The following is a 14,097-nucleotide window of genomic DNA, read 5'->3' as shown; positions in this document are numbered from 1 at the left end:
CAGACCCTCCAAACGCCAGTTAACTGCCTGAAAAAGGCCAACTTTCCGTGCTTCGTTGGGCAATTCTGCCGGTTTTTTTTCAGTTTGCCGTGTGAGCTCTCCAGCGCGTCTTTCTTTCCTTGGGCAGGAAAGCCTCTAGTAGAGTCCCGCGTCAAGAAAGGCGTTTTCGAAATTCATCTATTTCTGCCGAAAAGGAGTGTGGGGATGACCCCTGGGTGTGAACACGTCCCAATGCTGGGCACGTAGAAGAAAGCCACTATCCGCTCTGTAGGACTGCTCGCCGCTGTCTTGAAAGTTTTTCGCGCCTGCCACATGTACGACGCACAGGGTTTTACTTCGTCTTGCAAAATGCGCATGCAGTTCACCGTAGCAGAGCAGAAAAAAGTTTGCCTTTAGGACTGGTTCCAACCACGTGCCACGTAGGACTGGAACAGCCGGTTTGCGAGGTCTCCCCGTCCCGCGCTTGGAGTCGAAGCAGAACTGAGGAGAGTATGCGCTCTCTTGGGCATGGAGAAGTCGTTCCTTTCTGCTCTTCTTAAACCGCAGGGCCTTTTGTGTACTCGCAGGCAGCTTGTAGCATAACAGAAGATGACGCATAGAGCACACACTGCGTCCACCCCGGCACACCGCGGCAAAGAGCGCCTGTCTCGCTCGGAGATGGAAGTTTCGCATCGCTCTTTTTGAGGAGAAGCGCGCTGTGACCTTCGCCTTCTCTGTAAGGGAGAATCCAGCATGGGCCTTTTCGGCTGGGAGGAAGTGAACCCGTTCAAAGGCAGTCGCGTTCGCTCGCCGCCGCAACAGTCGGCTCCGCCTTCCCTTCCCCAAAATCGGTCAAGCACGGATAGTCCCTTCTTGCCGTGGAGGCCTGTATACTTCTATGCTGACACGCACATATGTCCGTATTTCTATATATATATATATTTAGGTCTAAATGCACAGGCTTTCGCCTTCACATGCGTCTACAGGTGTGCGGTTGCGTTGTGAGACACCGTCCTGTAGACGTTTGTGTGAGACTGGCGAGTGTAGGATACTGTCTCTCTGGGAGATGAAAGTAAGAGACAGGGAGAGCTCCCCAACCGAAGGCCATGCGCTTTCCTACGAATCAAAGAGAGGGACCTGAGACGCCGAAATAAAGGAAATGGATTCGAAACAGCACCTGCTGACAAGACTAAGAGGAGTCGCGCAGCGAACCAAACAGAAAGCGAGACCCCCCAAAACAGAGGGAAAAAAGTATTTTCTGTATCGACTAACATGAGTGGGCCAGCGGAAAAACACTTCCCGGAATCAAGCGGCAAAAATGCGGCACTCGCTGCATGCAGCTTTTGTCGAACCCCTCAGCCACATACGCCGACCATCCCTAGGCCGTCGTAGAAAACGCCTTGGATATATACGTCTATGTGTGTGCATACTTATATAATTCTATGCTCGCGTAAACACCTATCTACTGATATAAATCTCTGTGCCTTTCGCTTCTTCTCTTATCTGGAGGGTGGCTGCCGGCAGGCGACATGTGTAGTGTCTCCGATTCTCTGCGCTCGCTGCTCTCTTCTCACGCCGCATGCAGGAAAGGCGAAGAGACACCTGCGAGATCTTAAAGCTTTTCGTTTCCAGGTTTCGTTCACAGGTTCGCAGCGACGACAGGGAGAAAAGGGAGAGACAAAAAAGTGGCAGTGAGGCACAGCTCGTGGGAGAGGGGAAGACGAGAAGACGCCTGCAGCAGGGCTCGCATCCCTTCTCAAGCGGGAGAAAACGCGACCGCTCGGTAAGCGATGTGGAGAGAAGGGGGACAGTTGAGAGACGGGGAACGGGGTACGAGAGGGGAGAATCCAGGGCGTGACAAACGCCTGAGGAAGCATGGCGCCCTAAAAAAATAGGTCAGGAACTGTGTGGAGCCTCCGATAGGCGTGCCTCGCGAAACACACCAAAGTGCAGTCTCCTTTCTTCTTCAAGCATTTCCAGAAGTGATTCGCCTTCTCCCAGAGTCCATGCTTCGCCTTCGCAAGTCTTCCGACAGACAAGCGCCCCCAACAGGGCTGTGTGGGGCCGTAATTATGATCCTCTACTGAAGCCTCCACGGCCGCGTCCGCCGCCTCCCCCGCGGCTGCACGCAGCGAAAACAAAACCCCAAACGAACAATGAAAGAAACCGGACGCGAGGCGACAGCAACAACGAAACCCGACATTTTACCGCCTGTTGCCGTGCAACCGTGCCTTTGGCACATCCTCGCAAATTAATGCATTTGCTTGCGACTCGCACAAACGACATCAAAGCCTCAGGCTCGCACGCTCCACGCTCCGCTGGAGACTACAGCCTCTTGACCTCAAAACCACATCTCATGTGAACCCGAATCAACCCAAATACCTATATATATATATTTATATAAATATGAACACGTGCCTGCATGGAGTTACACACAGGATATATATATATATATATATATATACAAGAGGAGAGAAACAGAGCACAGAGCCGGGAGGGGAGGGGTGTAGGGGGTGGATCGGATCTGGAAACGTGTTTTTGCATGCATACTAAGGACAGACGATTCTGTCGTGTCACTTACTTGAAAGAGCCTCTTGAGGCGAAGCCTCCTCTGCCGCCTCCTCGCCCAAAACCTCCGCCCCGACCGCCGCCTCCTCGCCCAAAACCTCCGCCCCGACCGCCGCCGCGGCCGCCTCGCCCGCCGCCGCGGCCGCCTCCAGCGCCGCCTTCTGCAGAGAAGAGACAGTCGGAGACACCCCGAGAAGAGCGGCTTTCTAAGGCCAGCGGAAAAGAGGCTTTTCTCCACTTGGAGAACCACGCTTTGTTTCGAAAAGGGGACGAGCATAAACAAAAAGACGGAACACCCGACGCAAGACAGAGAGCAGAAAAGACAGTCACCAGCGTGGACTCTCGGGCGACGTCAACAGAAAGGTCGACACGCCACGAACACGAGGCAGCGCCGTTAAAAAATAGAGAAAGAATCAGCCATTCAAGACTCTGTCCGAGAACTCTATGTCCACGAGAGATAACGCGGGGTATAAAACGTGTGAAGAGAAGCTAGCCACTGTAACAAAGGGCTGCGGTGAACTATCGAGAGCCTAACGGGTGTGAAAAAAAGAAGAGACACAAGGATGCCCACAGGAAAGGTGAATCAAGACGGGCGAAACGACACAGTGGTTTGGCGGCGATTGTGCGTGCAAGACGAGAAACCACTGAATACAGCCCAGAGACACGCACGCCGGGCTGTCGACGCGTCGCTCATAATTCTGTAGAGAGAACAACAAAAGCTTTTATGACGCACCTTTCTTCTGGCCCTTTGCAACCGGCGGCTTCGGCAGAAAGCGACTCAGGGGCAGTGTCTGCTGGCAGTCGATATAGAACTGCACAACGGAGAGAGAAAAGACTGGCCCAAAACGAGAGTGGAAACGGGCGAGGGCAAGCAACGCCAACGAATCAAAGTGCATGCATGTGAAGAACTACACACTGCTCTCCATCCAGGCCTTCCCGCCAAGCGCTTGGTGCTGCACACTCTCAAGACTGTTCACGCGGCACACCGCGAACCGGTTTTAGTCTTCAAAAGACGCCTGAGAGGAGCTTCGCACATCGCGTTCTCCTCCACAGTCGTTCTCCTCGGTCTTCTTTCTCTTTGGAAGAGCTTCACCAAAAACCCGCTTTCTCCCCGGTTGCCTGGTCGTTCTTTTCTCTTCGTTTTCCCTCTCTCTAACTCAAGTGTTCGTCCTTCACTGGACGTTTGCCTACAAACAGGAGAGCTCTCGATGAACCAAAAAGTCCCCGGCGCACGCGTATCAGCCGCCACCAGTCCATCTCCGCTTCGGAGAGAAAAGAGACAACTCAAACAGCTTGCCTCTATCTTCATTTCGTTTCTCCTCTCTGCTTGCTCTTTTTTTCTGTCTTTCGCTCTCTGTATTCCGTGTCGCCTCTCCACCTGCGCTTACCTTGGTTTTGGGTTTGACCGATCCAGCTTTAATTCCTTCGTTTAAGCGAACGGAGAAGAGCTGCGGCAGAGACACAAACGACCGCAGAAACTGCTTTAGATCGGCGTTTCGGCGACGAGAGTAGACAGGCGTTGACCGCATAGAGAGCTGGTTCAGGCTCGGAGACAGGGCCCCGAGTGGAGAAAACAGTCTCAACGCTCGTCAAGCGGGCAGTGCGAGGCCGCAAGCGGAAGAAGAGACGCAGCACGCAGAGAGGAGGGACAGAAGGCTCCGAATTCGCGAGAGGAAGCGCCAGGGCGTGAGGGAGACAGCCAAGCACACCCACACGCACAGATGATGGGGGAGTGTGGAGGGGTTTTCACCTCGCCGAGGACCCACGGCACGTTCGAGACGTCGAAATGGAGAGAGGAATCCGAGATGCAGAAGCACAGGGAAACCGAAAGAGGAGCAGCACCGGTAGCTGGTGCCGCTCACCATTTCATTGATGGGGCCGAGAATCTCGTCGACTTTTCCAATCTCCTCTTTGTTTTCCAGAAAGACTCGCCCATTGAAGTAGGGGACTTGTTGGGAAAGAGTGCCCTTGACAACCAACTGCGACTCGCATGCATGGAGCACTTCGCCAGCCTCTGAGGCAAAAAAACGCGAGACGCAGCGAGACCCATGCGGCAAAAAGAGAAGTGGGAAGAACGCGGGGACGGCTACCAGGCGAATGACACGGCAGTCGAGAAGACTGGAAGGGGAAAGGACAGCGAGGCGTGATAGAGGGGGAAAAGACGGTTAGGCAAGATGAGCGGAACCGGAGCGAGAGATCGAGAGGGAGTACGAGGGAGAGAACACGAGCAGGGTGAGAGACAGCGAAGGCAAAAAGGCGCCAGGATAGAGAGAAACAGTCGAGGAAGCCCACAAGAAGGACTCGCGTAAAGGAAGCACGCCGGGACGACGACAGTTGAGACGACCAAAAAGGCAAATAAGGGAGAGAAAGGAAAGACACACACTACGGCGGACTCTTTTTGACGAAATCAAGGCAAAGGAGGGAAGCAAAGAATCAGCAAAGACACTTGAAGCGCCTGGCGCTTGTGCGCCCTTGTCGTCCTCTCTCGATCCCTCTTCACTAGCTCCTTTCCTCCAGCCTGTGTTTCAGCGTCAAGCTTCCCGCGGTCTGCCGAGGCTCTGAATCGCCTTCTCTCCACTTCCCCCTCCGTGTCATCGCTCGTTCACGCCCCAGGAGGACTCTCCCTTTTCCCTTCCCTTCCTCGCGCGTGGGGATCGCCTCTCGCGAGCAGGCTGGCGCTCTTGTTGTCGGCTGCTCGCATCGGTCTCCGAGGCACTCACCGACGATTTGGTCGGGAGGGCCTTGGCTGTAGCCTGAACGGAGCACACGGAGACGACAGGGAGAGGGCTGAAAAGGAGACGACGCACCAGCTGAACTGCCGCGCGCAACCCACACTGCGAAAAACGTTTGGAGACAGAAACAGCGTGCGAATGCGTCTGCAACGCACGCTCGCGAGGGACCCAAGTTCCCTTCCACAGCGAAAACCTCTGAGAGAGCGTCGTTTCTCGCCCTGTCGTGGAAGCGTCGGCGACAGGCCTCTTTTCCCTTCTGCACAGTTGTCTCTCGACAGACGGAAGACAGCATGCGCCCCAGTCCGCACGTCCTGCTCGTTCGGTGTTTCTGTTCTGCGTGAAGGGACTCGACTGGATCACTCTTCTCGCGCGTCAGCTCCTTACCTCCTCCAGAGAAACCACCACGACCGCCGCCTCGGCCTCCGCCTCGTCCACCGAAGCCTCCCCGTCCGCCCCTGCCTCCTCGTCCACCGAAGGAGCCTCTTCCTCGGCCGCTCATTTTCTTTTCACACTGACACAAGCACCGGCGGAGAACTACGGATATGTGTAGACGCGCATGCAAATATACGCGAAAAGGCAGCGACAGGTGATCGCGGGACTCTTCGCTCCACACGGAATGCAAGTCTTCACTCTCGGACCGAATGGAGAAGACGATTCAAGTTGTCCCCGAGCCGATTAGTTGTTCTCCATTCTACATCGACGGCGCCGCTGTTCCGGACGCCGATGCAGCGTCTGAAAGGAGGAGACAGAGCCGCGATAGTCTCTCTTCTTCTGTGCGGGGTCTGTGTGTCTTCGAATTCGCGACGCGCTGCAGGGAGGCTCAAACGGACCTGAAAGCTTGGCCCGCGCCACGAAATCTCTCTCTCAATGAGGGATTGTAAGTGACTGCGGAGCCCGGAAATACAACGGGGGTAGCTGAGCGCTAGGAGTAATGACGGATGCACGAGAAATAAAAAACACCACAAGTTTGGGAAAAGGACTGACGCGTCGCGGGAGTCGCGTTCAGAGAAACAGCAGTGGGTAAAGATGAGACAGCAGTGTTCCGCGCGTGTATCGCGCGAAGGCACCTGTGAAAACGAAGGATGCAAACCGCGGGTATCTGCGCAAAATGCTTCACGGAAGGAGAGTAGAAAACGGAGAACGAGCAAGGACGAAAAGCAGAAGAAGTCGTAACGAACAATTGCATATACGATAGGAAATGTCAGAGCCGACGAGAATGGTATCTCGAGAAGAGGCCCCACACATGGCCAGCGGAAAAGAAGGGAAGTTCCCTCTCTACCTTCACACGGATTCGGCTCGGTATGACTCGAGACCAGGAGACACGAATTGCCAGTATAGAGTAACGAGACTTGAAAAGCAATGGCGATATATAGGAAACCGGATCAAACGCAGCGCAGTTCATCGAGTTGTTTCACAGATCAGCTCCGACAGAACTAACGTTTGCATGCATGCGGGACTGGAGAGCTCGAGAGCTCGCCGAATCGATTTTGAACCTTTCTCGGTCTCCGGTCGGTATTTAGAGGAACTGGGAGACGACACAGAAACTAACTGCGGAGCGGGTCAAATAAAAACTATTTCTGCAGAGTTTGTTCTCTAGGCGTGAATCAACATGAAACTGACAAGAGAGAAAAACATGGGGCTCCTCCGTTTGCCTGCAAAGCTTCCTCGCGCAGTCAACTCCCGGGCGCGCGGCGGTATCTTACGGGAAAAAGCTACATAGTTCCTCTTTTACTGAACGCCAGTTGGAAACTGTGAAGGACAGAATGCCCTTTTCTGTTCTTCTTCACACTGTCATCATGGTTCCGGGCTTTCGAGCGTGTCTGAGCATCCAGAGCTCGCAAGTTTTTTGTCAAACGCTCTGACGACGGTGAAAGCGGCGACGAATCCCGGCCACCATGTATTGGAAAGCACCTTGGAAGAACAGCGGAAAAGAAAGGACACTGTAGCAAGTAACAAGAAAAAGGAACAGAGGCACGGGATTTAGGAGGTGGGGATGCCAACACGGCACTCCCTGATCCGTGGCGACCCGTTGTCTCACGAACTTCTTCCCTTTTCCGGCGGTAAAAATAGGGTGTGAAAGGACTCTATATGGGTACCCGTGCCACGATGGCGTCCAAGCTCAAAGGCATAATTCCCCATGCCGCGATGCGCCTTGTAGACTTCGTTTTCATGTAGTAGCTGGCCTCCTCAATACGCCTCAGGGCTACACGTATTAGTGAGCGATCCAGCTTTGTCTGTCAAAGCTCCACCAGTGTTGGACTTGAATCCGGCCAGCTGCGGTAGTTTCCACACTACTAGGCTTAGCTGTACACCGACTGCTGACATGAAAACTTTTCCGGAACCCACTTACATCCAGCTATGACCAGTACGACGCCCTGTCGTTACCGGATACGGTAAACTTTCACAATCCGAAGGATACTATCGTCTGATGCGTCTTTGGGCTCTCTTGCTCGTGGCTGTCTGTAGCCAGCGTTTTGAACAGGTGTCCTGCGAAGATATCCACCTGTTTTGGGGACAGTTCTGGCATGAAAAGTCTCTGAGCTGCATGGGCAATGGCAGCTCTGCCGTGCTATGACGGGGAGAACGGAAAAATATCGAGGGAACAGAGTCAAACGAAGTTGCTGTCTTTTGACGACGAACACGCTCTTCTGAGCTTCAAGAGAGTCTCTTGCTGCGAGTCGCTATATTAGCACTCGGAATACGGGCCGGTCCATTCAGGGCCGATGAAGTTGGAAATGCCCGTTTCAGAGCGCTACCTATTGGCCGGACCACAGCGCTGCCCACTCCACCAGTACCCAGCGTGAAAATGCGAGGTATGAGGCCAAACCCTGGGGCCCCGTTGTTGCCCACATGCGTTGAAAAATCCCGTCGGAGGAGAAAAACTGTATTATTTGTCCTCTTCACCACAACACCTCTCTGCTCGCCCGACAGAATGCTTTACACCTTAACGCCAGACATCACTGCAGAAGTTCTCTCTCGCTTCATGGGCGGAAACCAAGACGGGAATCCTACTTAATGGTCTTCTGGAAAGCGATTATTGGACAGTGTACATTTGGCGTCTGTGCAACTCAGAGATCCGTGACGGTGTGGGAGCTGTGGCTTGGTAGGTTTTTTTTACGAAGCTCTTTCCTTCCTGGAAGCTGGCACGGCAAGGAAACGCTTTTGTTCTTCTGTGTGTCCGATGCGGCAACGGCCTTCCCCGGCCGGGTCACAACGCTGTCTGAGGCTGGCTCTTCGGGGACCCCGAAGCGAGTCGCGCGGCGACGATTCCAGGGGAATAGACTTTGCCTTTGTTTACCAGTTAACGAGACACCCTTGTCCCGTGCCTCAGCACCGGCTCACCACTCGTCAAATAAAAAGGGGCTGTGCTCAGACAGTGATCACCACTGCCTGCCTCGTTCAGGATTGCTCGCTGGTGCATTTCTGAGGAGTGACTGTTAGCGGCGACTGTGCACGAGATGGCACACACCGGAGCTTCATGCTCTCTCCTGATTTGCTCCTGTCTGACATATTTACTTAGATAAACCGCTGAACTTGGACTGTTTTCTGGCAGACTGTTTTGGTTTGTCGTTCCGACTCTCCGCCGCGTAGACGAAACTCTGTGTCGTCCACGGTTCTTGTGTTGCATGGAATACTCTCTCAAACGAAACCATCGGCCCATAGGCTCTTTTGTTTTCCTTCTGCCGCACGGTTTTGTTTCTCATTTATTAGCGACAATCTTTCCAGGCATCAGCCGAACTCAACTCGTGCGTTGTCGGTGAACCGTGTTTTGCCGAGCTGAACAGTTCGAGTACGATTGCGTGCTGCGTACGTTGACATTAGCGATAACTTACACGCTGGTAATCTACTGGACTCCGGATCTCCTCTGTATTGTTCCCAACTCTTTTGAGAAGTGCTCCTGCCGACAGACGTTGTTTGACTTCTTGTACATGTGTGTAGCTTTCCCACGAAAACTTCACTCCGTGTTAACGAGAACCGGAGTCGGAACAACGGGTCTGTGCTATTTGTCGTGAACATTTGTCAGCCCACTCGTACCTTGCCAGGATATTTAGTTGGTGTTGGAGACTAACAGCAATTTGGTGTACGCACACGATTCCCCCAGTATCTCCATCGTCGGGTTTGTCAGAAGAGCAAACGCACCGCAATGGCGACGAATAGAAATTACGCTGTCGCTCGAGGATACCTATGCAACTCGGTAGGCTCAGCAATCTCCAGACAGGCTCAAGCGGCTGCTGCTTCAGCCCGGCAAGCAGCCGAATCTGTCGAAGACTCGGTAAAAGCATTTCTGACAGACCAAGCCAGATTTCGGGTCCGCGCAGGTCTAACTTCGTCCAATTACTCGTTAAGCCGTTCGTCCTCTTCAGAGGTTCACACCTGCACCCGGAATCTGGCTAACTATGGGCGACTGGCGACGCTTTCTACTGAAGACACCGACACCACCGCTTCAACCGCTTGTGACAGCAGGAAAAGCACCGGAATCTCTGAAGCCGAAACTACCATAGCTGAGAATTTCTTCGTGAGTTACCACCGAGGATCACCAGTTATTGCACGTACGGGCGAGGATTGTTGATGAACCACCAGCTCTTGAGGCAAGAGTGAGTTTCGGATTCAGCCTCAGAAGCCATTTGAGTCCTGATGAGAGCTTTTTCTTTCTATCGTACGCTGACATGCATCTTTGAAGGCAACCTAGAGCTTCTTAGTGAGGTTCCAGATTTCGGAGGTGACCCCTCAATGCTTCATTTTTGTATCTGTCGTGGGATTCTTGTCCACAAGTTCTGAGAGGGAACCAAGGATACGCAATAGCCATGGACGATTTCTTCTTGGAGAGTGTCTCAGCGACCGAAGCTACGAATCAAGTAGAGGCTGCATCCTGGCGGGCCATGGGGTGGTTGGACAAGCCTCCGTGACTTACGCGTGAGCGTGGCACCTCAAAAAACACCGCACTCTGTCCGATAGCAGGTCGGTGCGGTGTCGACTATCAAAGCAACCACTCGACTACCAACTGCTGCTCGGTTGCGAAATTTCCTAGCGAGGAAGGTACCCCCACAGAAGGGTATTACTCTGGCTTAGCCAATATAGATCACTCTGGTGTGGCGTCATCATGCAGACTCAATTGTACTGTACGCTTTTTATTACTCGGGAACGGCAGTGATGGTGCCTTTGCACCGGTTTTTTCCCAGGTTTGTTAATGCTCAACTGGGTGCTCCTCTGAAGACCGCAAATAAAAAGGCACAGGTCCCACATTCATGTCTGTCGTATTACAGCCTCATACAACTTGCTTCTAGCGCCAATCAGGCAGACAAGGCCGGCAAATCTTGCCATTTTCCTTTGGACATACTTCACGACCGGACCACGGTTCGCGCACATCACCAGGTAGTCTGGGGAAATGCAGGTTTGCAGTTTGGCCACATTGAACCACGGAGTCTGATTTTGGCAGGGGGCCTGTTGTCAGCATTGCAGCACGTGCCTTGCTCAAAGTTTGCTCAGCGTCTCCATGAAGACCCACTACTGCACGTTTGTCTCCACCGTGTAGAAACACGTTGAACCGGATATTAAAGAGTTACACCCAGCAAACTCCAGAACCACCAACAGACACATCCCTAAAATCACTGAGTGACAGGACATTCACAGTGCTTCCGCAGTTGAACGAAGTTCTAAAGCATGTCATTCGGTGTTTCACAAGGCCCGATTCCTCCCCCTGATAAAAGCGTGTTGTCGTCAGACGCCTCCTGGGTCAAGAGAAGTTCGGTATTCGCCTAGTGAAGAGACTAGGGTTTCTGGCTTTCTGACATTCTTCAGACGTCCGGCTAATACTCCAGTTATACGCGGAGCGTGACGGGCTTTCTGCTTCGCTGGCACTTCTCTGTTTAGCGACAGACAGGGAGAATGGCTCTCTAGGTACCGGGCAAGGGACTGCCGAAGTAAAGGTATCAGATACTGCTTTGCCAAGGCGAACAGAAAGGCGCCAGTGGCTACTGCCGCCTAAGCCGGACTCGTGCGAACTGTTCTCTCCAGCGACCGTACGCGACTTCGTGCTTTCTCCTCCCCTGGGGGGTTCAAATACGCGAGAGAAACACACTCTGTAAAAGTGCTGTCACCACGGTGACTGAAAACTGCAGCAAAGCCTCTCACTGTCGAAGCAGGTCTACCAATCATTCACCTTCAATAGGTTACCCAGGGAATCTCCCGTATTTGTTCCCTCTTATTCGTTTTGAAGTGTGCTGCGTTAACAGAGAGAGTTTCTGGAAGCGGTCGCCGGAGGCCGTGCGAACCGGTGCAGCCGCCAGAGTGAGGGGCCAGGCAGTGCCCCTCAAACTCATTCGAAACGCTTACACAAAGCTACCGTTGTACAGAGTTGCTAGGAGCGAAAAGTAAGTGATTTGCCGTGGTGGGGAAAATTCTCTCGTTATTGGCTGTACCCGGTGGAGGCGTTCATGCCTAGGATTTGTCCAGCTTGAAGACTGGCTGTTCCTGTTGTTGTTTTCTTCTGTTATCACCACCCCTTTGATTCCTTCGTGAAATGTTATACAGGATCGGGGCGCTGCCAGCGCTTCTGTCGCATCGCACTACATTCATCGTACAGTGAAAACGCGTCTACTTTCTTGCTTACGGAAGGACTGCGCGTAAAGAATCGGGGTTACATAGTATGCGAAGTCCTTTCCGTAACCTACGTCTTTATATCAGGAAGTCAGACAGAGGGACTTGCCTCCTACAAGCTAGGTGGTACAGAACCCCACTCATTGCTTTCACCACTGTGCATCTCTCCCACCATTTTCATAGCCTCTACGTAGGTAATGGCGACATGTAGCAATTTCTGCCGATCACTGCGTTGGACGACTGTTTCGGACCAGACGAAATCAGCAGCGCTCTTTGTGGAAGGGAGTCCTTGAGCGAACTGTATCGCAACAAGAACTGCTGAACGTGCTCGATAGAGCCGTCAAATGAACAATGTGGATGAGGTTCGCAGCGGAGAGCCACTGCCAAAATGGGTGTACGCGCAGCAGTTGCGTCACTTTTCGGTGTTGCCCCTTGCTTACGTAGAAATGCGTCGTGGCCCTGCTCAGCAGTTCGCGGACGCTGGTTCTCCTGGAGCCTTGTCCTTTTGCTACTTACATTGAATCTAACCGGGGCAACAGCTAGTTTCTCTGCCCAGTCCTCTCCTGTCGGTCAGAGATGGAAGCGACATGCGCTGCAAGCAAAGGCTGTGTCCGACTTTGGTTCTGTGACAGTGTCGCGATGGTGCAGTACGTGCCGAGGCCGAGGCAGGGGATGCTCATCGGCCTGCTGGAAGTACTGCGGATTTGATTGCAGAGGCTTAAAAGGAGGAATGACCGACGAACTCTTATGCGAATTTTGTCAAGATCGCTGGGCTGATCGACGTTATTTGAAAGAATGTCAGCAGTGTGGTATGCCAAACAAGGAGCGTCACACGCGAGCGATTGTAGAGGAGTCGTGGAACGAACCACTGTCGACTTCATTTCACCAGTCGCATCCTCTCATTCTGCCTCCGTCGTCCTCTCGCTTTCTTCCTCCGGGAGCGTCGGGAGAGTTCAAACTCGACAGAGACAGAGTTTCCAGGTCTACTGTATGGCGGTTTTGACTTCTATTCACTGTGTGGACATTGCCTAGTTCTCGTCGAGACCATATATTGACGGGACGAGTCGATTCTTTACAAGCCCCCATACTACAACTTGCTGGCCCCTACTCGCGATTCAAACCTGATGAGGAGGCGTTGTTCACGGCTTCAGGCCTTTGGAGGAGTGGGAGTGTCACTTAGTTTTGCATTTTGCCTGCCAAAGATTAGAGCAGTCCGGAAAAGGAGGCAACCAATAGTCTGCACGGACAGATCCTTGTCGACTGCTGGGGACGTGATATTGCAGTCGGTTCAGGCTTTCTAGAGCAGCTCACCTCTTCCGAAGGGCAGCCGTCGTACCGCAAAATCTGCCACATTTGCCTCCCAGTACAGTTTGTGTAGCACCACTATACAACGCCCTACTTGGGTGTGGTAAGAGAATATCCGCCTTCCACTGCCAACAATACGTACTCCCGCTGTGCTCCTGACGGAACGTTGCTGCTTTCTCAGCTGCTGCTCCACAGTCCTGTCGACGAAGTTTTCCTTAACGGAGACGTACTTTCCCTCGCTCATTCTACGTAGTTGCGAGACATTCAGCCTTTGCAATGAGTTATTGTCCACTCGAGAGACACTGTAGCGTGAACTGCTCAGCAAAATGGGTTGCACCCGCCTGCGGCACAAGTAAAATCCCCGGTGCTGCGTCAAATGCAGACGCGCAGCACTTGTGACATTCGTACCAGGCAAGGTAGGGTACAACAAATGCTACCGCGGTTCGAAGTAGAGGGACTAGCGGTCGACGGCCTGAGTCTTGGCGTTGCCCGGGGGAACTGTGTGCTGATGTGGAGCGAACTGCGATGAACGTGATACTATGGACTCGCCTTGCCGCTTGAGATCAGATGCGAACAGTGTCCAAAACATCAACGATAGTACTCCGCTTGTCGTATTCCGATGCTCGTTTCGCTGCCAGCATCCCCGTCAAACACGAGAAAATAGAAGCCAGCCGGCCTTGTAGAGCATCTCTTGAGCCGACAATTGGTTCCACTCTGTTGCAACAATGGGATATCGGAACACCAGCGAGTGTTGCCTCATCTTGGGATGAGCACTCCTGAAGGGAGTCTCTTCTGTGAGAACCCCTGAAAGGAGACAGAACTCGATCGCAGAAGTACTGTCCCAACCACGCTGGACAGGCGGTGCGTATAACGATCGCCACGAGGCCAACCATCATACCGCTCCCTATCCATCAGA

The 14,097-nt window shown here is 53.1% G+C and overlaps 1 protein-coding gene across 1 annotated transcript; it reads right to left on the bottom strand.

Annotated features, from left to right (window-relative positions):
- Window positions 1-1,095: 1,095 nt before the first annotated feature.
- NCLIV_035140 (hypothetical protein) lies at window positions 1,096-5,778 on the bottom strand (the record flags this gene model as incomplete). Its single annotated transcript, XM_003883715.1, has 7 exons — window positions 1,096-1,116; window positions 1,923-2,101; window positions 2,561-2,708; window positions 3,936-3,995; window positions 4,410-4,561; window positions 5,268-5,381; window positions 5,664-5,778. The coding sequence occupies 7 exons, from the start codon at window positions 5,776-5,778 to the stop codon at window positions 1,096-1,098; spliced, it is 789 nt and encodes a 262-aa protein (XP_003883764.1).
- Window positions 5,779-14,097: the final 8,319 nt, after the last annotated feature.

Source organism: Neospora caninum, chromosome VIII, assembly GCF_000208865.1.
Source record: "Neospora caninum Liverpool complete genome, chromosome VIII".
In the NCBI taxonomy this organism is placed as follows: Eukaryota; Apicomplexa; class Conoidasida; order Eucoccidiorida; family Sarcocystidae; genus Neospora; species Neospora caninum.
This window is presented reverse-complemented; position numbering and strand designations above follow the sequence as displayed.